This window comes from Pyxicephalus adspersus, unplaced genomic scaffold, assembly GCF_032062135.1.
Source record: "Pyxicephalus adspersus unplaced genomic scaffold, UCB_Pads_2.0 Sca125, whole genome shotgun sequence".
In the NCBI taxonomy this organism is placed as follows: Eukaryota; Metazoa; Chordata; class Amphibia; order Anura; family Pyxicephalidae; genus Pyxicephalus; species Pyxicephalus adspersus.
In genome coordinates, this window is record NW_027317132.1 from 1,507 (window position 1) to 26,000 (window position 24,494).

At 37.6% G+C, this 24,494-nt stretch overlaps 2 protein-coding genes across 2 annotated transcripts; both read left to right on the top strand.

Annotated features, from left to right (window-relative positions):
* Positions 1 to 681: 681 nt before the first annotated feature.
* Positions 682 to 13,790, top strand: LOC140344880 (uncharacterized; the record flags this gene model as incomplete). The annotated part of the gene is given in 12 exon segments (XM_072432075.1): positions 682 to 744; positions 1,658 to 1,739; positions 3,147 to 3,209; positions 4,395 to 4,499; positions 5,552 to 5,677; positions 7,752 to 7,850; positions 8,290 to 8,415; positions 8,494 to 8,602; positions 10,667 to 10,755; positions 11,244 to 11,369; positions 11,975 to 13,505; positions 13,786 to 13,790. Coding segments are annotated over 12 exon segments (2,524 nt in total), but the record flags the coding sequence as incomplete, so codon positions are not given.
* A 472-nt stretch (positions 13,791 to 14,262) lies between these two features.
* On the top strand, positions 14,263 to 24,411 carry LOC140344881 (nostrin-like; the record flags this gene model as incomplete). Its single annotated transcript, XM_072432076.1, has 9 exons — positions 14,263 to 14,418; positions 15,332 to 15,413; positions 16,821 to 16,883; positions 18,069 to 18,173; positions 19,226 to 19,351; positions 21,426 to 21,524; positions 21,964 to 22,089; positions 22,168 to 22,276; positions 24,323 to 24,411. Coding segments are annotated over exons 1-9 (906 nt in total), but the record flags the coding sequence as incomplete, so codon positions are not given.
* Positions 24,412 to 24,494: the final 83 nt, after the last annotated feature.

Sequence of the window (24,494 nt, forward strand, 5' to 3'; positions counted from 1 at the left end):
GAATAGTTCTATGTGTGATTATGTGTCACCTACGTACACTGAACCATGAACTGTACTCAAGTGATGTTGCTGTGCACTCATTGCCATATGATATTATCATCTTAATCTTAGTATGAAGAGCTATTAAGCTTTTTTATAGAATCAGGCTACTTCTCTCTATTAGTTCCATGAAACATTAAGATGTTTAAAGAAAACACAGAACAAATTTCTAATAAAGTTGTACATACAAATAATTGTAGCTAAAACTGCACTGCTTGGAGATGTACAACACATTATGCAGTTTTGTATTCAATAATGCATTCTTCCATGTATTTAAATGCAAGCAATGAATGTTCATGATTCTGACTTGGTATCAGTTTCTTGGTCTGTAGTACCCTCTCATAGAAGAAAAAAAATACCTTGTTTTATGTTAACTTAACATTTCAAATACTAGAACTATTTCCAGGGAACTTAAGTTGACCTTATAACCACGCTTTTCATATCATGATTCCTGAGGGGTTTGAAATGAGTTAGAATTGTACTGAAGACTCCGGCTATCTAGGCTTATGGTCTTTCAGGCTGACTGTTTTGTGGTCCCGGGGGCTAAGCAAGGCCTAGAAAGCTGATACCAATAAATGTTGAGAATCGAAGAATAGGGATGAGAGGCAAATTTTTACAAATTTTTATATTTATCTCATTTAGTTGTATTAACACTGCCTGGGCCTGTGCAGCTGAAGAGATGAAAGCAACAGCTGAAGTACACAAGTAAGTAGTATCAGAAATGGTTTATCTCAAGCAATCAAAACACGAGACATATAAATCATATCTGCACAAAAATTATGTATACATCATAATAACATTATACCCAATATGAATACATTATATATCCAATGTGGTCAACATGTTTACTACAAATTACTCTTTAGAGCTATATAGCACATTCAATCATTACTGGAATATTACTTTTATGTGGACCAATATAAAGAAGCCAATGTACTAACAAAAACCACACAATGATGCAATTTGTATGAATAGGCTATACAAGAAATTTGCATATTGCCATTCTAATTTTAGCTGTGAGCAGCTGTGTGATTTAAAGCAAAACTCTGGACAAATATAAAAGATACAAATCAATGCAGTTTCCTAGTAATACATCAGCATCTTTATATTTTCATGCAAGCAGCATAGATACCTGATTGTGACCTGGTATCAGCCTCTTCCAGTAGATAACAGACTAGGGAAAGTAGAAACAGCACAAGACGAAATAATTTTGTGCTTCGGCGCAATGAGTATGCTTGTAGAAGGAAAGAAGTAATTGATATGAGCTCATCAGTCTGCTGCTTCTCTTTGCACTGTCCATTCACAGACTGGGAGATAAGGGGACCTGTAAAGGGGGTAAAGTGCAGCAAAGAACAATCAGATGGGCTGTGAGTGTGCAAGGATGGATATAGGGAGGTGCCAAGTATGCCACTGCATGAGGGCCCTGGACCCTCCTCAGAACAGAAGTCAGTTCTGTGTTGGTGGGTTGTGCACAGGGGCCTACTGTTGGCTGCCATTGATAGTATGCAAATAAAACAACTACCTTTTATCTATTTCATGTGTATATACAACTGTTTAAGTTCAGCTTTAAAATCTCAGTATGACCATATCTAGTAGAAATTGTACTCTTTGTTTTTAGAAAACTTGGCACAGCAATACAACAAGATGCCATAAAACCAACAAATCAAATCTTAGAAGAACATGACAAGAGAAGAAAGAAGGTAAGAAATTGTGTTATATTTACAGCCTTGAATTGTGTATTTGTTTGGAAATGTTGTGACAAGCACTAAAGACGTTGTTTTTCATCCCAGTCTTTCTGCCTTTTTTTCCGCACACTTTGGTAAATGTGTTTGGTGACATCTTTACTGATAGCATGAATTTTTCTAGAGATTCACAGTCACAATTGTTTGCTGTGCTGAAAGGAAGAAGAATGGAGTCAGCTTCTAATGACGTTCTCCTGGAAATGTTAATTGCCTGGTTGTCATGCTCATCCAATATAATCCATGCATTCTGAATGACTCACCTGGAAAAAGTATCCTGAAAGTATTATTGATATTGGGTCAGCATACCAACCAGGTAACTAGCATTTTCTAAGAAAATCAGCATTGGGAGCTGCCATGTTTCCTACCTGTGTGCAGCTGTCCAGCAGTGATGGTAGGTCCAGGACTGCATGGCTGACTTCTAGAGCACAATAAACCTCTTTGGCTATTGAATGGCTGCTAATGATGTGACTGCACATGGGGAGTTACATTCGGCCTGATTTAAAAAAAAAAAATCTAAAAAGTCTGGAGACACTACACTTTCATCGGTGAACCTGAGGGATCCAGCAAACCTGAAATTGATTTCTTAAATGTAATTTGCTATTTGGTAGCAAATGTTTTTAATCCTAGATCAGATCCATTCCAGGTTTAGTGGATCACCCAGGTTCACTGATGACAGTGTATCCTCCCCGGCCTTAGAGAGCTTTCATAAATTAGGCCCATTGTATCAAACAGATGCCTCTGTATATGGCACTACCAGAATCAAGCGCTACACTATCCAGTGCCTGCGCCATAGTTAGCTAAAACCGACAGGAGCCAGGGCTTTATTTTTTTGACAAAAGAGACCTTGCATGCACAGGAGTTACATCATCAGTGGTCCTCCAATAGCCAAAGAGAATCACCAGCGTTGACCGTGGAGCCAGGGGCAAAGATGGCACCTTCCGAGAATGCAGTGATGACTGGTCTTGGATCTTATTAATGCAGAGCCAGACTGCGCCATAATGGCAGAAGCTCAACACCCACCAAGTTTAGTTCCACTTTAAATTGATGATATATACATCTGTGTGCATGTATAGTAATGGACAGAACTAAGAACATGTGAATACTCATAATATAGTTATGTACAGCATTTTAACTTCACAAGCAGATCAGCAGAAGATTATTGCAGATAGAATTATCCTTGTGAGTGCACATGGCTCTGGGTCTTATAAAGCCCCCTGTGTACTAGTTTATTCCTGAAGAATTTTGTATGGTATAGATTTTTAAATGCAGATTTTAATTTCGGTCCTGATTAGAGGACAGTAAAAAATTTTAGAGATTTATGAAACATAAATGGCTGTGCTAATGAATCCATTCTTCCCCTCCAAGCTAGATAATGAAGTTGACAAGATGGCAAATGCTGTTCTAAACAACTGGAAACAACAGATCAAGGTATTCCATGATTTATATAATGAAGGGGATGGGAAATTTAAAAAAAAAACACCCAAAAAACATGTACTGTCAGCTGTCAAATCGTAATAAATAAAATGTCCAGTGGTTCTGGAAATTCACTAAGCTAAGTGAATTATAGCTTGACAAGGTGATTATTGGTCTTAGTAATGGAACACCCATTATTAAATTACCCTCACTGTGTCGCCTGCAAAAAAAGGACTCCACCTGTTCCTCACCAATCACCCCCACAATCCCAAAATATGTCTAGACGAATATGCAGGGGTTCATTTCTAATGTAGTAGCCAATCAAGATGTCCACAATCCAGAAGAAGAGTGAAGATGTTGGCAATATTATGGGAATATTAGGGAATACGCAGACATTGCATTGCTGGAGGATAGGTAATTATAGTTCCACTTTATTCTAAGATCAGACTGTCTTTCTGTTTATTGCAGTAAAATTTAACTTGATTCACATACTGTTTTTTGGCAGGACTGTTGAATCTCAATGAAATATTTTGTTATTCCACATACCTCCTATGTCTTATTAGGCTTAGAAGGGGGGCTTAGACTAGTCCATTGTGTCTGATTTATTAAAACTTTCCAAGACTGGAGAAGATAGCTACTTTATGGGAGAACCGGAATGATTCGGCAAACTTGGAAAAGATTTGTTTGAAGACTGAAAACATTTACCAGCAAAGCTAATAGCAAATGTTTTTTATTAAATCTTTTCCATGTTTGCTGGATCACCCAGATTCACCCATCATAGCCTATCTTCTTCAGTCTTTCAGAGCTGTATTAAATCTGGCAAATGGGCTTGTTTTTAGGGACAATGGGAAGATAAGAACATTACCAAATATGAGCATTTGGCTAGCAGATCAAGCAGCTGTATAAGATGAGGTCTAGATGAAAACTAGAGCCATTTAGCTGGTAGGTCAACTTTAAAGGCCCAGCTCACCCAAACTTGTCATATGTGAAGCCTGATTTTGGTGTTGGATCCTTGTGTGTCTTGCACCCTTCAACAGTTGGATTAACTAGTTTTTATTTTTTGAAATTTCTGAAATTTTTGTTGTTTCTGTTCAACTTTTGATGTTCCAACCCCTCCAGTTGTATTCTCTAATAAAAACCACATTAATAATCCAGCGGGGACAGCGAAATCCCTTATATTGTCTATTGTGTATGTTTTAGATTAAAAAGAAGCTCATGGACCATACTAAGAAACATGAAGTACTTTTTCATCATGTAGAAAATGAAAACACCAAACAGCCTTTATCGGAGAAGGATAGGCAAAAGGTGAGTGTAGCTAAGAAGGGTTTATGTAAATAACGCTAAACAATTATCTAAGACCAGAGGTAGGCAAACTCTGGCCTTCAGGCCAGATACGGCCTAGCCAGTATTCCAGTCCACCCTAACGCCCTCCTAGTTATTTATTGTTGGGTCTGGCCTAATTGAATTGTCGCGTTATCGATTTCCTGCGATATCATCAATATCATCAATATCATCGAGTTCCCGCACAGTAACCCCAATTACTATGCCTAAAGAGCAGAAGCAACGCGCAGTTGCTTCAGTAGGTCCGGAAGGTTGACCTCGAACGTTGTGTCTTCAACACCGAATGGACTGTCGAATTATTCTTCGCCCAACACGGCAACAAAGCCGTGTGTTTAATGTGCAATGACACCAACAGCACTTTCAAGCGGTCGAATCTTAAGGGGCATTTCGATGCCAAGCAGGCACAAACGTACAGAGACTACACCGCGGATCAGCGGAAGACTGAGGCTGCTCGCTTGCAGTCACAGTTGGAAAAAAACTTTCCTTGGACACCTTGTTTCTTCTGGTCTAGTGTGCCTTCTTGACCTTCTGAAATGGCCTAGTAATCCAAAAAGTTTGCCGACCCCTGGTCTAAGACAACCAATCATGATCATCTCCTGAAAAATCATGTGTACAGTGGTCTTCTGTAGTTATTTAATGAACTGCCTTGGTGCATCATTAAATGGAGGAGGACATTGATGGGTGCCTCATGCTTGTCAACCCTTCCCCTATCCCTGTCCTCTCTACTTAGAACTGAACAGCACTGTACAGTTTTTTTCCAGTGGAAATTATTAACAAATATTATTTCCAGTGGCATATATTTGGTATGTATTGCTTAACACAACTGATATAACTTAACTGTACTCATCTCTGCTGTATACCCTTAAAATACTACTGCACATCTGATGTAACCACCAAATATCAGGTTATGACTAAAGTATGGTACATTGACTTTATTATTTTTTTTATATATAAAAGCTGTAGACTTTATGTGATGTTTTTTTGTTTATATGTTGTTCTTAATTTCAATGTTTTAGCTTCTCAATAAACTGAAGAAGTCAACAGAAGTCCTGACCAAAACAGATGACGACTATTATCAAGAGAACATTAATGGACAATCAGTGAGGATGAAGTGGGAAAGTGTTTTAGAGAGCTGTTATCAAGTAAGCATTGATCATTCACCTAATCTGTTCCTTACTGCAATTCAATACCTTAATAATAATGAAATCTAATCATAATAATCAAACTATAATATTCTTAGGACAATTTATCAGCTAAATATAGAATAGGATCCACATTGTCAACATTTCAGAAAAACAAAAAAAAGAGGGATTTATCCTCTATTTGTCCTCTATATTCTCTATAAATAATTAGTGTTATGTGGATGAGGAATAAACGGATGCTATTGCGCTGAAAAAAAATGAATTTGGCCTACTTCAGACCTGCAGTAATGTGCAGCGTTGCAACACATCCTCCATACCAACCATGCTTCCAACTGCTCCCATTTAACTATATGAAAGTGTTTGGGAAACACTTTGTGCAAGTGTTTGTACATGGTTGCGTTTGTATTGCAGTGGGGGTTTGCAGGATGGTTCCTGGAAGCGACCTTTTTCTTGTGGAATTGTAGTTACTTTTCTTCCTCTGTAGGAAGAACCACAAATGCAAAGGCAATGCATGCATATGCATTGATCTGCGATGTGATTTCCACTCCTGGAGTTATAGCAGCAGTTTGCCATTCACCTGGGAGCTGCTAACCCTGTAGTTTTGGATTGCAAGTCCTGAAAAGGGAAAGCCAGGCTTTTGAAGGGCAACCAGAGTTAAATTTAAAAACACAAAACTTTTTTGTTCCAAAAGATCCAAAAGATTAAGAGCTATGAATCCTAGGCCAATATCTACCACTAGTCTCGCAAAAAATAGCAATAAAGTTTAGTATCATACTAGGTTAGCAATGGCAGTAAGGTGTCCTACCCGACGCGTTTTGCCCGAACCGGGCTTCCTCAGGGGTAAGGGGAGACTTAGTATTATTGCTGGGGCTTTTTACCGCATTAGGAGCCTTATGATACCGAATTGCTACTTGTAAGTGATTTGATAGTGAGACCGATATCAATTTGGACGTACTTAGTGGAAATAAATGACAGTGATCCAGCAGGGAAAAAAAAGTGTTCTCTTCTCGTATGGATATAGCCCCTTTTGGACGGCTGCCTGCAGCTCACCCACATACCACAACTAAAATACTCCATACGAGAAGACAACACTTTATCTTCCCCTGCTGGATCACTGTCATTTACTTCCACTAAGACAGAAATGTTATAATCATTGTGCATATGAAGGTCCTGGAATAAACATTTCAAGCTTCTATCACACCGTTCACTCCACTCGGACATCTAGAACCACCAGCAGTACATCCAAATTGATGTACCCAGGGAAAAACCACCCATACAGGAGTAAGCATATGCTGGAAAATGGAGCCAAAAAGGAATAAACCCAATATCAGCCTAATATGAAAAAAAAGGAAATAAAACCCTCCCCTGCATAGAGTGAATGTGGGTTAATATTGTTTTACTTAGATTTCATTGTGGAAGAGACTGCAGGTGTGATCACCATGAAAGTGTATGCACAGATATATACTCACAATGGAGCGTACTGATGGAAAACAAAGGCGTAATGTACTTATGCAAATGGGGCTACATGGATAGAACAGAAAAGCTTGCAGTTTTGGGAATCCTTGTTGGAGGGCATAATGTTGGAGAAGCAACTAAGAAATGTCTGCCTGAAATGTTGCTTTGGGGAGGGTCAGATGGAAATGTGGAAATGTTTTTCTTTTTTTTTGCACCTTAACTTATAAATCAAATTTAGAGAACATAAGTAATTGCAAAGTTACTGAACATATTTTTTGTCAATAAAATTACCAGGAAGTAAAGGGGAAAAATAGTAATAACATGTTCTAAATAGAAAACAGAAGAAATATTGTGGGTTTTTTTCTCCAAGGGCAGCTTTATAAATTGTTTTTTTCAACTATATTTGAACAGGTTTTGCATGTGTTTACCTTTTGTACTTGTGTTATTTTCTCATACGCAAATTGTGAAATTTTTTCAACTCATAATTTGCAATGAAAACAATTTCACAAAAAAATGCCCTTAATCACATACTGTATATGCATTTATCTAACGTACTTGCTTTGATGATTAATGAATGTTTTGTTTTTAAGCACATTTTATGTTTACTGTTGGATTTCAGAGTATCCAAGATCTTGAAAAGGAAAGAATACAAGTCCTCTCTCATATACTAACATTATATAACCAGCATGTTTCAAGCTATGGACAAACACTCAGTGCGGTAAGTGATCTTTGATTTTTTATGGTACCTGGTATATTACAGTTGTAATATGAACATAAAGAACCTTCCATTACAGTATTTACTGGGCAGTCAAAGGAGAAACAGTGGAATAATCTCTCTGTCCCTCTCTTAAATGCAGTGTGCAAAAGAAGATTTAACTTTTCTGTTTCTGTTCTGTCTGAAATCTTCAAAATCGGACAGGAGGTTCTAATTTTCCATAGAATTACCTATTTTTAGCCATGTGGATATAGATATATTTGTATCATCTGATTTCACTTCCCCTCACTTTCTTTTGTGTCTAAAAAATGTTGGATGCTTTAAGTATAGTAGCCAATCAGATTTTACATCCTATAGCCAGATTATGGGTTACAATTATTTTGTTAGTTGTACCTACTTGGCATTTGTGTTTCCATTGTTCCTAATTCCCTATCTCTTACAGTGTCAAAATCAAATTGACCAGGCTATTAAGAACATTGATGTTGAGAATGATATCCAGGCATTTATGGAGGAAACCACCATTTTTACTGAAGACAGTAAATCAGAATTTCTGCTCCTGGATTATTACGTAAGCTCCTATTCATTTAAACATAAAAGAATTTGTGGAATTTATGGATGTATGATTTCACCCCCTGTTGTTTGATAGGAAGAAGATGGCTCTGCTTCCATGGACCATGAAAGAAGAATAGCTTCCATCAGAGGAAAACTAGAACGGCTTCAGACTGACATTGATAAGGCTGATAAAGACAGGGATGGTGAGAATGATGCTCCAGTGTGTGTTTAAAGTGGAATTGTTGGCACAGTTCACACCACTGACACTTATCATGTAGCATTTTGTATATTCTCCATGTGTTTGCTTGGTTTTTGTTTAGGTGTTTCATTTTACTACTATATGTTAATAATATTTTAAAAGAATTACATTTATAAACTTCTACCTGAGTTTGCATGGGTGTCTTCTGAGTGCGTCGGTTTTCTTCCACATTATAAAAACATGTAGTTAGGTCAACTGGCTTCCCCCCAAAATTGACTGTAGACTGTGTTAATGGACATGTGGTAGGGACATTAGATGGTGAGCCCCTTTAAGGGACAGCTAGTGATATGACTATGGACTTTGTAAAACGTTGTGTAATATGCTGGTGCTATATAAACACAGTATAATAATAATAATAATAATACCCACACACCGGGCCTGGGGGAGGAAAAGTTTAAAGACAGTCTACATAAATACATGTAGAATCATACTAGAAAAGTTGGGGAACTGTTAATCTTGTGTCTACACAGCAGTCAAGACTCTACTACTTGTAAACATGTGGCAGTTCCTCTAGGGAGTGAACAAAGTGATTTAGAAGGAGAAAAGAAAGTTAGCAAAAAATGGATCAGTGCTGGGTCATGGAGAGAGTGTTGCAGAATATCCAGTGGACAATTTTTGAATGTTTCTATTCCTGGTGGAGTGAGGTGATTTAGTCATACTTCCCTGCTAATGGTTTTGCTAATGCAAAAAAGAAAAGGAAAAAATTGAGATGACAGAATTGTTCCTAGAGCAGCATGATGCAGTCCAATGCCAGGAAAAAAATTGAGAAATGTTAGAATTTTCTAATGAACAACATGCAACAATCAGTTTTTTGCTGTGTTTGTGGATACCATTCAAATTTTGTACTGGACTTCAATCCTGCTGACACAAGAATTCAGTAAAGTTGCTTTAACTGGCATTTTTGTATTTGAAGATGGCATTAAAAAGGCTTGGGTCCGGGTTCAACCTGGGTTGGGGTGGATAGACCATCATAAATTGGAAAGTTAGATGCATCGTAACAGATTGGGCCCACAGGCCACACGGTAGTCAAGAATTGGTGGTCGCTCTGGAAGACACTGGCTGTGGAGTTACTTTCGCCTCTAAATTCCTAACAATACTGCGAATGCTGTACACTAGGGGTATGTTGCTGCTTGGAGCTCTCATCAAGATAACTATTTTATATATTCCCTCAACAACAGTATTGACAATGAGAAACCAGCTGAGTTGATGCCTAAATGCTCTGGTATGCTGAATTAAACCATTTAATGTACACATTATTGTTTTACTAATACATAATGGGAATGATTTACTAAAGAAATTTAGGCTAGTCTCTTGCCAAGGTGAATTGTCACCTTGCAAGGGATAATTCACTTAGCTTAGTGAATGAGGTTATAAGTCTATCTGCAGACAATATCCAGTCATATGCAAGAACATCTAAAAAAACAATGTTATTGGATAATTATAGTCAGCAGCTATTCAGCTCATTTACTAAGGTAAGTAAACTATGCCTTGCATGGGCATAGTTTATGAACAGCCTCTGCTCTGCTAATATATCAACACAATGGGCCTGATTTATTAAACCTCTCCAAAACTGGAGAGGATACACTTTCATCAGTGAAGCTGGGTGATCCAGCAAACCTGGCATGGATCTGGTCCAGGATTGAAAACAATCGCTAACAGATAATGATTTTTAGGAAATCCATTCCAGGGTTGCTGAATCACCCAGCTTCACTAATGAAAGTTTATTCTCACCAGCTTTGGAGAGCTTCAATAAATCAAGCAATAGTGTGATTTGTTGTATGCCAGCTTCCTCCACACAACAAACCTGACACCCTAGGCCATATCTTTTAATAGTTTTATAGAATTTCATCACGGGAAACTGGTAGTTTTACTGCTGCTCCTTCACATGGTTATATAGGACAGAAGTGTGCACATTAGATTGTATAGTATAAGGAAAAGTTATGTTTAATTTACTACTATAACAAATATCCAAAAACAACCTCAGACACCAAAATATATGTTGTTTCAGGTCTGGAGAAAATGATGAGAGCCTATAAAGAAAATCCAGCATTTTCTGATTTGAAGAATGAGGAAGAAACTGCTATTCTTCTAGAAGAGGTATGTATTATTCAAAACAAATGCAAACAAACAAACTCTTGCTATTTATATGCATTTCCTATGGTAAATCTTTCACTTTATGAAATATTCAAAATACAAAAATATTTTAACATAGCTTTTACTGTTTTCTTCTTGCCAGATATTTACAGTATTTACAAATATCATTTTGTTATGATCCCTCCATAGACTAAATAATGATGCATTTATTGTATTTTGTTTTAAGGCCCCTTTAGTCTCAGAACACATTTTCATGCATACTTAAAAGTTTACTGCATTGCATCCATGGACCAAAAATAGAACTTGTCTCATTTTTCTTTAGTGTCCTGCAAGTCAATGTATTTATTTTCTATCAAGTGCCTTGCATTGTGCTGAGGGATGGGTTTCTGAGGACTTTATTGTGCAGAAGGGCATCTATTTATTGTATAAATGTTGTATTTGGAAGCAACTTATTTTATTATTCTAAAATAATTATGTTAATTGTTTTTCAGACCAGTCTAAAAATAAATCTTCTTGAAGCAAATTACTTCAAACTGTCCTTGACTCTAGCGGAGTTGCAGCAGCAGTCTCCTCCAACACACCTATGCAGTGAACGTATGGTGAAGTGGAAAGAAAAGGTAAATTCAAATTATATCGGAGTGCATGAAAAATGATAGAACTAAAAATAATAGGCCCCAGGAATTAATGGCACTGCAAAGATTTCTGGTAAAAGGGGAAAAAAAGATGGAGTGCTTTCAGGGATGTTTATTTAAAGGACTACTATACCAAAGGTGCAGATATATTTTAGGATTTTTATAGGCATTCTAAGTGGCATTACTCAATAAAGCAGCAGAAAAAGAAGTGGCAATTTCCTATAATCCATGGTATCATTATTCAGTTTACGTTAATCGGATGGCTGAAAATCAGCTTTGGGATACAGTACTTTGCAGATTGTTCTTCCCCTACCTTAGTGAATAAGGCTTTTTTTTCGCCTCCCCACTGATTGGGTTAGTTAAAAAATAGACCTAATTACAAAATGCTTGCTACAAAAAAACAGAATTGATTTATTGTACTTCAGATTATTGTATAGAAGATGTTGCTACAGTGAAGACAATATTCTCTTTTGTATATAAGTCTTCAGCTGGGTCATATAAGATATTGTGGATACACTGGCTGTAATTTTCATACCCTCTGCCACTGATTAATATAATTTAGAGTATGTTTTTCTCTTCTTTTCTTACAGGGATGTCAGCACTGCTCTGTGCAGGTGTCTCGGTCTATAAATTCCAGCAAGCTAAGGCGTACTTCCACTAGGAGGATATCAAGCAGGAGTAGTGGCTATAGTAACTCCTCAACAAGAAACTATGCCATGGAATCTGATGAAATGGATTTCCCCAGCAAACCACCAAGAGGTTTAACCAAAAGATCTTCTAAAAACCAGCGTGGATCAATGAGAGAACACGGAGGTGATGCTGATAAAAATTCACTTTATCAAACATATTGGATTCTATTTATAAATGATAGCCAGAGTAATGAAAAGGATAAACAAAGCAGTGAAGAAGATAGCCAGAGTAATGAAAAGGATAAACAAAGCAGTGAAGAAGATAGCCAGAGAAGTGACAAGAATGAACAAAGCAGTGAAGAAAATAGCCAAAGCAGTCAAGAGAATAAACAGAGCAGTGAAGAACAAGAACAGAGCAGTGAAGAAGTTAGGGGCAAACAAGGTAAAGCTAGAGGAAAGAGAGATGTTAGTGAGGCACAAAACAATGTTGAAAAAGGAGGAAAGAAAGCAGAACAAAAGAGACAAGGAAAGCCTGGTGGAAAAGGTCAAATGAGTGCAGTAGAGAAAAGAAACAAAAATCATGGTGAGAAGGGTCATAGGATAGCAGAGGAGAAGAGAAGTCAAAATCATAGTGAGAAAGGTCATAAGACAGCAGAAGAAAAGGGACACGCTAGACTTGATAATGAGCAAGCTGACAACGTAGTTAGGGAGAAAAGACAAGTCACATCTGATAATCAAGGGAAAAAGTTATACTATAAAAAAAGAAAGGGAAAAGATCAGGAAGGAGGTGAAAGGGTAGGTCAGAAGCTGGGTGGGAAAAACAAAGAAAAGCCAGGGGAAAGGGTAGGTCAGAATGAAAGATCAAGAACAGCCCATTCAAATAACAATACAGGAGAGGGAAAACCAGGTGAAAGGAAGGGTCAGCGTGAAGGAGAGTATAAAAACAATGAAAGGCACCCAAGAGATATACACGGCAATTCTAATCGACATAGGAGCAGCCCAGGTCACAAACAAGGGGGGAAGAAAGGAAACCACCCTGGGGGAAAAAACAATGGAAGGATTGCTAGGAGTATAAATGAGTCTAATTCAGAAAATGAAAAGGTAGAGCAAGAAAATCCTGGAGAAAGAGGTCGAAATAAAGCAGAGAAAAAGGGAGAAGAAAATCATGGTGAAAAGGGTCTAAAAATAGCAAAGCACAAAAAACAGGATAATCAGGGTGAAAAAGGTCATAAGATGGCAGAGGAAAAGAGACAAGCCAAACATGGAGAACAAGGTGGTAAAATAGCAGAGGAGAAGAGGCAGGCCAGACATGGAGAACAAGGTCGTAAGATAGCAGAGGAAAGGGGAGAAGAAAAACATGATGAGAAGGCTGCAGAAAACAGCCAACAAGAAGAAGTAGACACTGCAGTGAGAGAAAGAAGAGATGCCAAATCTGCTAACCAGGGCAAAAAGTTAGGTCATACAAAAGAAGAGAAAAAAGAACAGGAACCAGGTAAAAGAGTAGGTCAGAAAAGGGGGGAGAAAACTGCCCATTCAAATGAACCTAGAGAAAAAATACAACCAGGTAAAAGGTTGGGGCAGCATAAAGGGGAAATAAATAGTAAAAACAATAGTAGACACTCAAGAGATATACATGGTAATTCTCATGGTCAGAAGAACAACCCAGGTCACAAGTGTGATTATGTGTCACCTACGTACACTGAACCATGAACTGTACTCAAGTGATGTTGCTGTGCACTCATTGCCATATGATATTATCATCTTAATCTTAGTATGAAGAGCTATTAAGCTTTTTTATAGAATCAGGCTACTTCTCTCTATTAGTTCCATGAAACATTAAGATGTTTAAAGAAAACACAGAACAAATTTCTAATAAAGTTGTACATACAAATAATTGTAGCTAAAACTGCACTGCTTGGAGATGTACAACACATTATGCAGTTTTGTATTCAATAATGCATTCTTCCATGTATTTAAATGCAAGCAATGAATGTTCATGATTCTGACTTGGTATCAGTTTCTTGGTCTGTAGTACCCTCTCATAGAAGAAAAAAAATACCTTGTTTTATGTTAACTTAACATTTCAAATACTAGAACTATTTCCAGGGAACTTAAGTTGACCTTATAACCACGCTTTTCATATCATGATTCCTGAGGGGTTTGAAATGAGTTAGAATTGTACTGAAGACTCCGGCTATCTAGGCTTATGGTCTTTCAGGCTGACTGTTTTGTGGTCCCGGGGGCTAAGCAAGGCCTAGAAAGCTGATACCAATAAATGTTGAGAATCGAAGAATAGGGATGAGAGGCAAATTTTTACAAATTTTTATATTTATCTCATTTAGTTGTATTAACACTGCCTGGGCCTGTGCAGCTGAAGAGATGAAAGCAACAGCTGAAGTACACAAGTAAGTAGTATCAGAAATGGTTTATCTCAAGCAATCAAAACACGAGACATATAAATCATATCTGCACAAAAATTATGTATACATCATAATAACATTATACCCAATATGAATACATTATATATCCAATGTGGTCGACATGTTTACTACAAATTACTCTTTAGAGCTATATAGCACATTCAATCATTACTGGAATATTACTTTTATGTGGACCAATATAAAGAAGCCAATGTACTAACAAAAACCACACAATGATGCAATTTGTATGAATAGGCTATACAAGAAATTTGCATATTGCCATTCTAATTTTAGCTGTGAGCAGCTGTGTGATTTAAAGCAAAACTCTGGACAAATATAAAAGATACAAATCAATGCAGTTTCCTAGTAATACATCAGCATCTTTATATTTTCATGCAAGCAGCATAGATACCTGATTGTGACCTGGTATCAGCCTCTTCCAGTAGATAACAGACTAGGGAAAGTAGAAACAGCACAAGACGAAATAATTTTGTGCTTCGGCGCAATGAGTATGCTTGTAGAAGGAAAGAAGTAATTGATATGAGCTCATCAGTCTGCTGCTTCTCTTTGCACTGTCCATTCACAGACTGGGAGATAAGGGGACCTGTAAAGGGGGTAAAGTGCAGCAAAGAACAATCAGATGGGCTGTGAGTGTGCAAGGATGGATATAGGGAGGTGCCAAGTATGCCACTGCATGAGGGCCCTGGACCCTCCTCAGAACAGAAGTCAGTTCTGTGTTGGTGGGTTGTGCACAGGGGCCTACTGTTGGCTGCCATTGATAGTATGCAAATAAAACAACTACCTTTTATCTATTTCATGTGTATATACAACTGTTTAAGTTCAGCTTTAAAATCTCAGTATGACCATATCTAGTAGAAATTGTACTCTTTGTTTTTAGAAAACTTGGCACAGCAATACAACAAGATGCCATAAAACCAACAAATCAAATCTTAGAAGAACATGACAAGAGAAGAAAGAAGGTAAGAAATTGTGTTATATTTACAGCCTTGAATTGTGTATTTGTTTGGAAATGTTGTGACAAGCACTAAAGACGTTGTTTTTCATCCCAGTCTTTCTGCCTTTTTTTCCGCACACTTTGGTAAATGTGTTTGGTGACATCTTTACTGATAGCATGAATTTTTCTAGAGATTCACAGTCACAATTGTTTGCTGTGCTGAAAGGAAGAAGAATGGAGTCAGCTTCTAATGACGTTCTCCTGGAAATGTTAATTGCCTGGTTGTCATGCTCATCCAATATAATCCATGCATTCTGAATGACTCACCTGGAAAAAGTATCCTGAAAGTATTATTGATATTGGGTCAGCATACCAACCAGGTAACTAGCATTTTCTAAGAAAATCAGCATTGGGAGCTGCCATGTTTCCTACCTGTGTGCAGCTGTCCAGCAGTGATGGTAGGTCCAGGACTGCATGGCTGACTTCTAGAGCACAATAAACCTCTTTGGCTATTGAATGGCTGCTAATGATGTGACTGCACATGGGGAGTTACATTCGGCCTGATTTAAAAAAAAAAAATCTAAAAAGTCTGGAGACATTACACTTTCATCGGTGAACCTGAGGGATCCAGCAAACCTGAAATTGATTTCTTAAATGTAATTTGCTATTTGGTAGCAAATGTTTTTAATCCTAGATCAGATCCATTCCAGGTTTAGTGGATCACCCAGGTTCACTGATGACAGTGTATCCTCCCCGGCCTTAGAGAGCTTTCATAAATTAGGCCCATTGTATCAAACAGATGCCTCTGTATATGGCACTACCAGAATCAAGCGCTACACTATCCAGTGCCTGCGCCATAGTTAGCTAAAACCGACAGGAGCCAGGGCTTTATTTTTTTGACAAAAGAGACCTTGCATGCACAGGAGTTACATCATCAGTGGTCCTCCAATAGCCAAAGAGAATCACCAGCGTTGACCGTGGAGCCAGGGGCAAAGATGGCACCTTCCGAGAATGCAGTGATGACTGGTCTTGGATCTTATTAATGCAGAGCCAGACTGCGCCATAATGGCAGAAGCTCAACACCCACCAAGTTTAGTTCCACTTTAAATTGATGATATATACATCTGTGTGCATGTATAGTAATGGACAGAACTAAGAACATGTGAATACTCATAATATAGTTATGTACAGCATTTCAACTTCACAAGCAGATCAGCAGAAGATTATTGCAGATAGAATTATCCTTGTGAGTGCACATGGCTCTGGGTCTTATAAAGCCCCCTGTGTACTAGTTTATTCCTGAAGAATATTGTATGGTATAGATTTTTAAATGCAGATTTTAATTTCGGTCCTGATTACAGGACAGTAAAAAATTTTAGAGATTTATGAAACATAAATGGCTGTGCTAATGAATCCATTCTTCCCCTCCAAGCTAGATAATGAAGTTGACAAGATGGCAAATGCTGTTCTAAACAACTGGAAACAACAGATCAAGGTATTCCATGATTTATATAATGAAGGGGATGGGAAATTTAAAAAAAAAACACCCAAAAAACATGTACTGTCAGCTGTCAAATCGTAATAAATAAAATGTCCAGTGGTTCTGGAAATTCACTAAGCTAAGTGAATTATAGCTTGACAAGGTGATTATTGGTCTTAGTAATGGAACACCCATTATTAAATTACCCTCACTGTGTCGCCTGCAAAAAAAGGACTCCACCTGTTCCTCACCAATCACCCCCACAATCCCAAAATATGTCTAGACGAATATGCAGGGGTTCATTTCTAATGTAGTAGCCAATCAAGATGTCCACAATCCAGAAGAAGAGTGAAGATGTTGGCAATATTATGGGAATATTAGGGAATACGCAGACATTGCATTGCTGGAGGATAGGTAATTATAGTTCCACTTTATTCTAAGATCAGACTGTCTTTCTGTTTATTGCAGTAAAATTTAACTTGATTCACATACTGTTTTTTGGCAGGACTGTTGAATCTCAATGAAATATTTTGTTATTCCACATACCTCCTATGTCTTATTAGGCTTAGAAGGGGGGCTTAGACTAGTCCATTGTGTCTGATTTATTAAAACTTTCCAAGACTGGAGAAGATAGCTACTTTATGGGAGAACCGGAATGATTTGGCAAACTTGGAAAAGATTTGTTTCAAGACTGAAAACATTTACCAGCAAAGCTAATAGCAAATGTTTTTTATTAAATCTTTTCCATGTTTGCTGGATCACCCAGATTCACCCATGATAGCCTATCTTCTTCAGTCTTTCAGAGCTGTATTAAATCTGGCAAATGGGCTTGTTTTTAGGGACAATGGGAAGATAAGAACATTACCAAATATGAGCATTTGGCTAGCAGATCAAGCAGCTGTATAAGATGAGGTCTAGATGAAAACTAGAGCCATTTAGCTGGTAGGTCAACTTTAAAGGCCCAGCTCACCCAAACTTGTCATATGTGAAGCCTGATTTTGGTGTTGGATCCTTGTGTGTCTTGCACCCTTCAACAGTTGGATTAACTAGTTTTTATTTTTTGAAATTTCTGAAATTTTTGTTGTTTCTGTTCAACTTTTGATGTTCCAACCCCTCCAGTTGTATTCTCTAATAAAAACCACATTAATAATCCAGCGGGGACAGCGAAATCCCTTATATTGTCTATTGTGTATGTTTTAGATTAAAAAGAAGCTCATGGACCATACTAAGAAACATGAAGTACTTTTTCATCATGTAGAAAATGAAAACACCAAACAGCCTTTATCGGAGAAGGATAGGCAAAAGGTGAGTGTAGCTAAGAAGGGTTTATGTAAATAACGCTAAACAATTATCTAAGACCAGAGGTAGGCAAACTCTGGCCTTCAGGCCAGATACGGCCTAGCCAGTATTCCAGTCCACCCTAACGCCCTCCTAGTTATTTATTGTTGGGTCTGGCCTAATTGAATTGTCGCGTTATCGATTTCCTGCGATATCATCAATATCATCAATATCATCGAGTTCCCGCACAGTAACCCCAATTACTATGCCTAAAGAGCAGAAGCAACGCGCAGTTGCTTCCGTAGGTCCGGAAGGTTGACCTCGAACGTTGTGTCTTCAACACCGAATGGACTGTCGAATTATTCTTCGCCCAACACGGCAACAAAGCCGTGTGTTTAATGTGCAATGACACCAACAGCACTTTCAAGCGGTCGAATCTTAAGGGGCATTTCGATGCCAAGCAGGCACAAACGTACAGAGACTACACCGCGGATCAGCGGAAGACTGAGGCTGCTCGCTTGCAGTCACAGTTGGAAAAAAACTTTCCTTGGACACCTTGTTTCTTCTGGTCTAGTGTGCCTTCTTGACCTTCTGAAATGGCCTAGTAATCCAAAAAGTTTGCCGACCCCTGGTCTAAGACAACCAATCATGATCATCTCCTGAAAAATCATGTGTACAGTGGTCTTCTGTAGTTATTTAATGAACTGCCTTGGTGCATCATTAAATGGAGGAGGACATTGATGGGTGCCTCATGCTTGTCAACCCTTCCCCTATCCCTGTCCTCTCTACTTAGAACTGAACAGCACTGTACAGTTTTTTTCCAGTGGAAATTATTAACAAATATTATTTCCAGTGGCATATATTTGGTATGTATTGCTTAACACAACTGATATAACTTAACTGTACTCATCTCTGCTGTATACCCTTAAAATACTACTGCACATCTGATGTAACCACCAAATATCAGGTTATGACTAAAGTATGGTACATTGACTTTATTATTTTTTTTATATATAAAAGCTGTAGACTTTATGTGATGTTTTTTTGTTTATATGTTGTTCTTAATTTCAATGTTTTAGCTTCTCAATAAACTGAAGAAGTCAACAGAAGTCCTGACCAAAACAGATGACGACTATTATCAAGAGAACATTAATGGACAATCAGTGAGGATGAAGTGGGAAAGTGTTTTAGAGAGCTGTTATCAAGTAAGCATTGATCATTCACCTAATCTGTTCCTTACTGCAATTCAATACCTTAATAATAATGAAATCTAATCATAATAATCAAACTATAATATTCTTAGGACAATTTATCAGCTAAATATAGAATAGGATCCACATTGTCAACATTTCAGAAAAACAAAAAAAAGAGGGATTTATGCTCTATTTGTCCTCTATATTCTCTATAAATAATTAGTGTTATGTGGATGAGGAATAAACAGATGCTATTGCGCTGAAAAAAAATGAATTTGGCCTACTTCAGACCTGCAGTAATGTGCAGCGTTGCAACACATCCTCCATACCAACCATGCTTCCAACTGCTCCCATTTAACTATATGAAAGTGTTTGGGAAACACTTTGTGCAAGTGTTTGTACATGGTTGCGTTTGTATTGCAGTGGGGGTTTGCAGGATGGTTCCTGGAAGCGACCTTTTTCTTGTGGAATTGTAGTTACTTTTCTTCCTCTGTAGGAAGAACCACAAATGCAAAGGCAATGCATGCATATGCATTGATCTGCGATGTGATTTCCACTCCTGGAGTTATAGCAGCAGTTTGCCATTCACCTGGGAGCTGCTAACCCTGTAGTTTTGGATTGCAAGTCCTGAAAAGGGAAAGCCAGGCTTTTGAAGGGCAACCAGAGTTAAATTTAAAAACACAAAACTTTTTTGTTCCAAAAGATCCAAAAGATTAAGAGCTATGAATCCTAGGCCAATATCTACCACTAGTCTCGCAAAAAATAGCAATAAAGTTTAGTATCATACTAGGTTAGCAATGGCAGTAAGGTGTCCTACCCGACGCGTTTTGCCCGAACCGGGCTTCCTCAGGGGTAAGGGGAGACTTAGTATTATTGCTGGGGCTTTTTACCGCATTAGGAGCCTTATGATACCGAATTGCTACTTGTAAGTGATTTGATAGTGAGACCGATATCAATTTGGACGTACTTAGTGGAAATAAATGACAGTGATCCAGCAGGGAAAAAAAAGTGTTCTCTTCTCGTATGGATATAGCCCCTTTTGGACGGCTGCCTGCAGCTCACCCACATACCACAACTAAAATACTCCATACGAGAAGACAACACTTTATCTTCCCCTGCTGGATCACTGTCATTTACTTCCACTAAGACAGAAATGTTATAATCATTGTGCATATGAAGGTCCTGGAATAAACATTTCAAGCTTCTATCACACCGTTCACTCCACTCGGACATCTAGAACCACCAGCAGTACATCCAAATTGATGTACCCAGGGAAAAACCACCCATACAGGAGTAAGCATATGCTGGAAAATGGAGCCAAAAAGGAATAAACCCAATATCAGCCTAATATGAAAAAAAAGGAAATAAAACCCTCCCCTGCATAGAGTGAATGTGGGTTAATATTGTTTTACTTAGATTTCATTGTGGAAGAGACTGCAGGTGTGATCACCATGAAAGTGTATGCACAGATATATACTCACAATGGAGCGTACTGATGGAAAACAAAGGCGTAATGTACTTATGCAAATGGGGCTACATGGATAGAACAGAAAAGCTTGCAGTTTTGGGAATCCTTGTTGGAGGGCATAATGTTGGAGAAGGAACTAAGAAATGTCTGCCTGAAATGTTGCTTTGGGGAGGGTCAGATGGAAATGTGGAAATGTTTTTCTTTTTTTTTGCACCTTAACTTATAAATCAAATTTAGAGAACATAAGTAATTGCAAAGTTACTGAACATATTTTTTGTCAATAAAATTACCAGGAAGTAAAGGGGAAAAATAGTAATAACATATTCTAAATAGAAAACAGAAGAAATATTGTGGGTTTTTTTCTCCAAGGGCAGCTTTATAAATTGTTTTTTTCAACTATATTTGAACAGGTTTTGCATGTGTTTACCTTTTGTACTTGTGTTATTTTCTCATACGCAAATTGTGAAATTTTTTCAACTCATAATTTGCAATGAAAACAATTTCACAAAAAAATGCCCTTAATCACATACTGTATATGCATTTATCTAACGTACTTGCTTTGATGATTAATGAATGTTTTGTTTTTAAGCACATTTTATGTTTACTGTTGGATTTCAGAGTATCCAAGATCTTGAAAAGGAAAGAATACAAGTCCTCTCTCATATACTAACATTATATAACCAGCATGTTTCAAGCTATGGACAAACACTCAGTGCGGTAAGTGATCTTTGATTTTTTATGGTACCTGGTATATTACAGTTGTAATATGAACATAAAGAACCTTCCATTACAGTATTTACTGGGCAGTCAAAGGAGAAACAGTGGAATAATCTCTCTGTCCCTCTCTTAAATGCAGTGTGCAAAAGAAGATTTAACTTTTCTGTTTCTGTTCTGTCTGAAATCTTCAAAATCGGACAGGAGGTTCTAATTTTCCATAGAATTACCTATTTTTAGCCATGTGGATATAGATATATTTGTATCATCTGATTTCACTTCCCCTCACTTTCTTTTGTGTCTAAAAAATGTTGGATGCTTTAAGTATAGTAGCCAATCAGATTTTACATCCTATAGCCAGATTATGGGTTACAATTATTTTGTTAGTTGTACCTACTTGGCATTTGTGTTTCCATTGTTCCTAATTCCCTATCTCTTACAGTGTCAAAATCAAATTGACCAGGCTATTAAGAACATTGATGTTGAGAATGATATCCAGGCATTTATGGAGGAAACCACCATTTTTACTGAAGACAGTAAATCAGAATTTCTGCTCCTGGATTATTACGTAAGCTCCTATTCATTTAAACATAAAAGAATTTGTGGAATTTATGGATGTATGATTTCACCCCCTGTTGTTTGATAGGAAGAAGATGGCTCTGCTTCCATGGACCATGAAAGAAGAATAGCTTCCATCAGAGGAAAACTAGAACGGCTTCAGACTGACATTGATAAGGCTGATAAAGACAGGGATGGTGAGAATGATGCTCCAGTGTGTGTTTAAAGTGGAATTGTTGGCACAGTTCACACCACTGACACTTATCATGTAGCATTTTGTATATTCTCCATGTGTTTGCTTGGTTTTTGTTTAGGTGTTTCATTTTACTACTATATGTTAATAATATTTTAAAAGAATTACATTTATAAACTTCTACCTGAGTTTGCATGGGTGTCTTCTGAGTGCGTCGGTTTTCTTCCACATTATAAAAACATGTAGTTAGGTCAACTGGCTTCCCCCCAAAATTGACTGTAGACTGTGTTAATGGACATGTGGTAGGGACATTAGATGGTGAGCCCCTTTAAGGGACAGCTAGTGATATGACTATGGACTTTGTAAAACGTTGTGTAATATGCTGGTGCTATATAAACACAGTATAATAATAATAATAATAATACCCACACACCGGGCCTGGGGGAGGAAAAGTTTAAAGACAGTCTACATAAATACATGTAGAATCATACTAGAAAAGTTGGGGAACTGTTAATCTTGTGTCTACACAGCAGTCAAGACTCTACTACTTGTAAACATGTGGCAGTTCCTCTAGGGAGTGAACAAAGTGATTTAGAAGGAGAAAAGAAAGTTAGCAAAAAATGGATCAGTGCTGGGTCTTGGAGAGAGTGTTGCAGAATATCCAGTGGACAATTTTTGAATGTTTCTATTCCTGGTGGAGTGAGGTGATTTAGTCATACTTCCCTGCTAATGGTTTTGCTAATGCAAAAAAGAAAAGGAAAAAATTGAGATGACAGAATTGTTCCCAGAGCAGCATGATGCAGTCCAATGCCAGGAAAAAAATTGAGAAATGTTAGAATTTTCTAATGAACAACATGCAACAACCAGTTTTTTGCTGTGTTTGTGGATACCATTCAAATTTTGTACTGGACTTCAATCCTGCTGACACAAGAATTCAGTAAAGTTGCTTTAACTGGCATTTTTGTATTTGAAGATGGCATTAAAAAGGCTTGGGTCCGGGTTCAACCTGGGTTGGGGTGGATAGACCATCATAAATTGGAAAGTTAGATGCATCGTAACAGATTGGGCCCACAGGCCACACGGTAGTCAAGAATTGGTGGTCGCTCTGGAAGACACTGGCTGTGGAGTTACTTTCGCCTCTACATTCCTAACAATACTGCGAATGCTGTACACTAGGGGTATGTTGCTGCTTGGAGCTCTCATCAAGATAACTATTTTATATATTCCCTCAACAACAGTATTGACAATGAGAAACCAGCTGAGTTGATGCCTAAATGCTCTGGTATGCTGAATTAAACCATTTAATGTACACATTATTGTTTTACTAATACATAATGGGAATGATTTACTAAAGAAATTTAGGCTAGTCTCTTGCCAAGGTGAATTGTCACCTTGCAAGGGATAATTCACTTAGCTTAGTGAATGAGGTTATAAGTCTATCTGCAGACAATATCCAGTCATATGCAAGAACATCTAAAAAAACAATGTTATTGGATAATTATAGTCAGCAGCTATTCAGCTCATTTACTAAGGTAAGTAAACTATGCCTTGCATGGGCATAGTTTATGAACAGCCTCTGCTCTGCTAATATATCAACACAATGGGCCTGATTTATTAAACCTCTCCAAAACTGGAGAGGATACACTTTCATCAGTGAAGCTGGCATGGATCTGGTCCAGGATTGAAAACAATCGCTAACAGATAATGAGTTTTAGGAAATCCATTCCAGGGTTGCTGAATCACCCAGCTTCACTAATGAAAGTTTATTCTCACCAGCTTTGGAGAGCTTCAATAAATCAAGCAATAGTGTGATTTGTTGTATGCCAGCTTCCTCCACACAACAAACCTGACACCCTAGGCCATATCTTTTAATAGTTTTATAGAATTTCATCACGGGAAACTGGTAGTTTTACTGCTGCTCCTTCACATGGTTATATAGGACAGAAGTGTGCACATTAGATTGTATAGTATAAGGAAAAGTTATGTTTAATTTACTACTATAACAAATATCCAAAAACAACCTCAGACACCAAAATATATGTTGTTTCAGGTCTGGAGAAAATGATGAGAGCCTATAAAGAAAATCCAGCATTTTCTGATTTGAAGAATGAGGAAGAAACTGCTATTCTTCTAGAAGAGGTATGTATTATTCAAAACAAATGCAAACAAACAAACTCTTGCTATTTATATGCATTTCCTATGGTAAATCTTTCACTTTATGA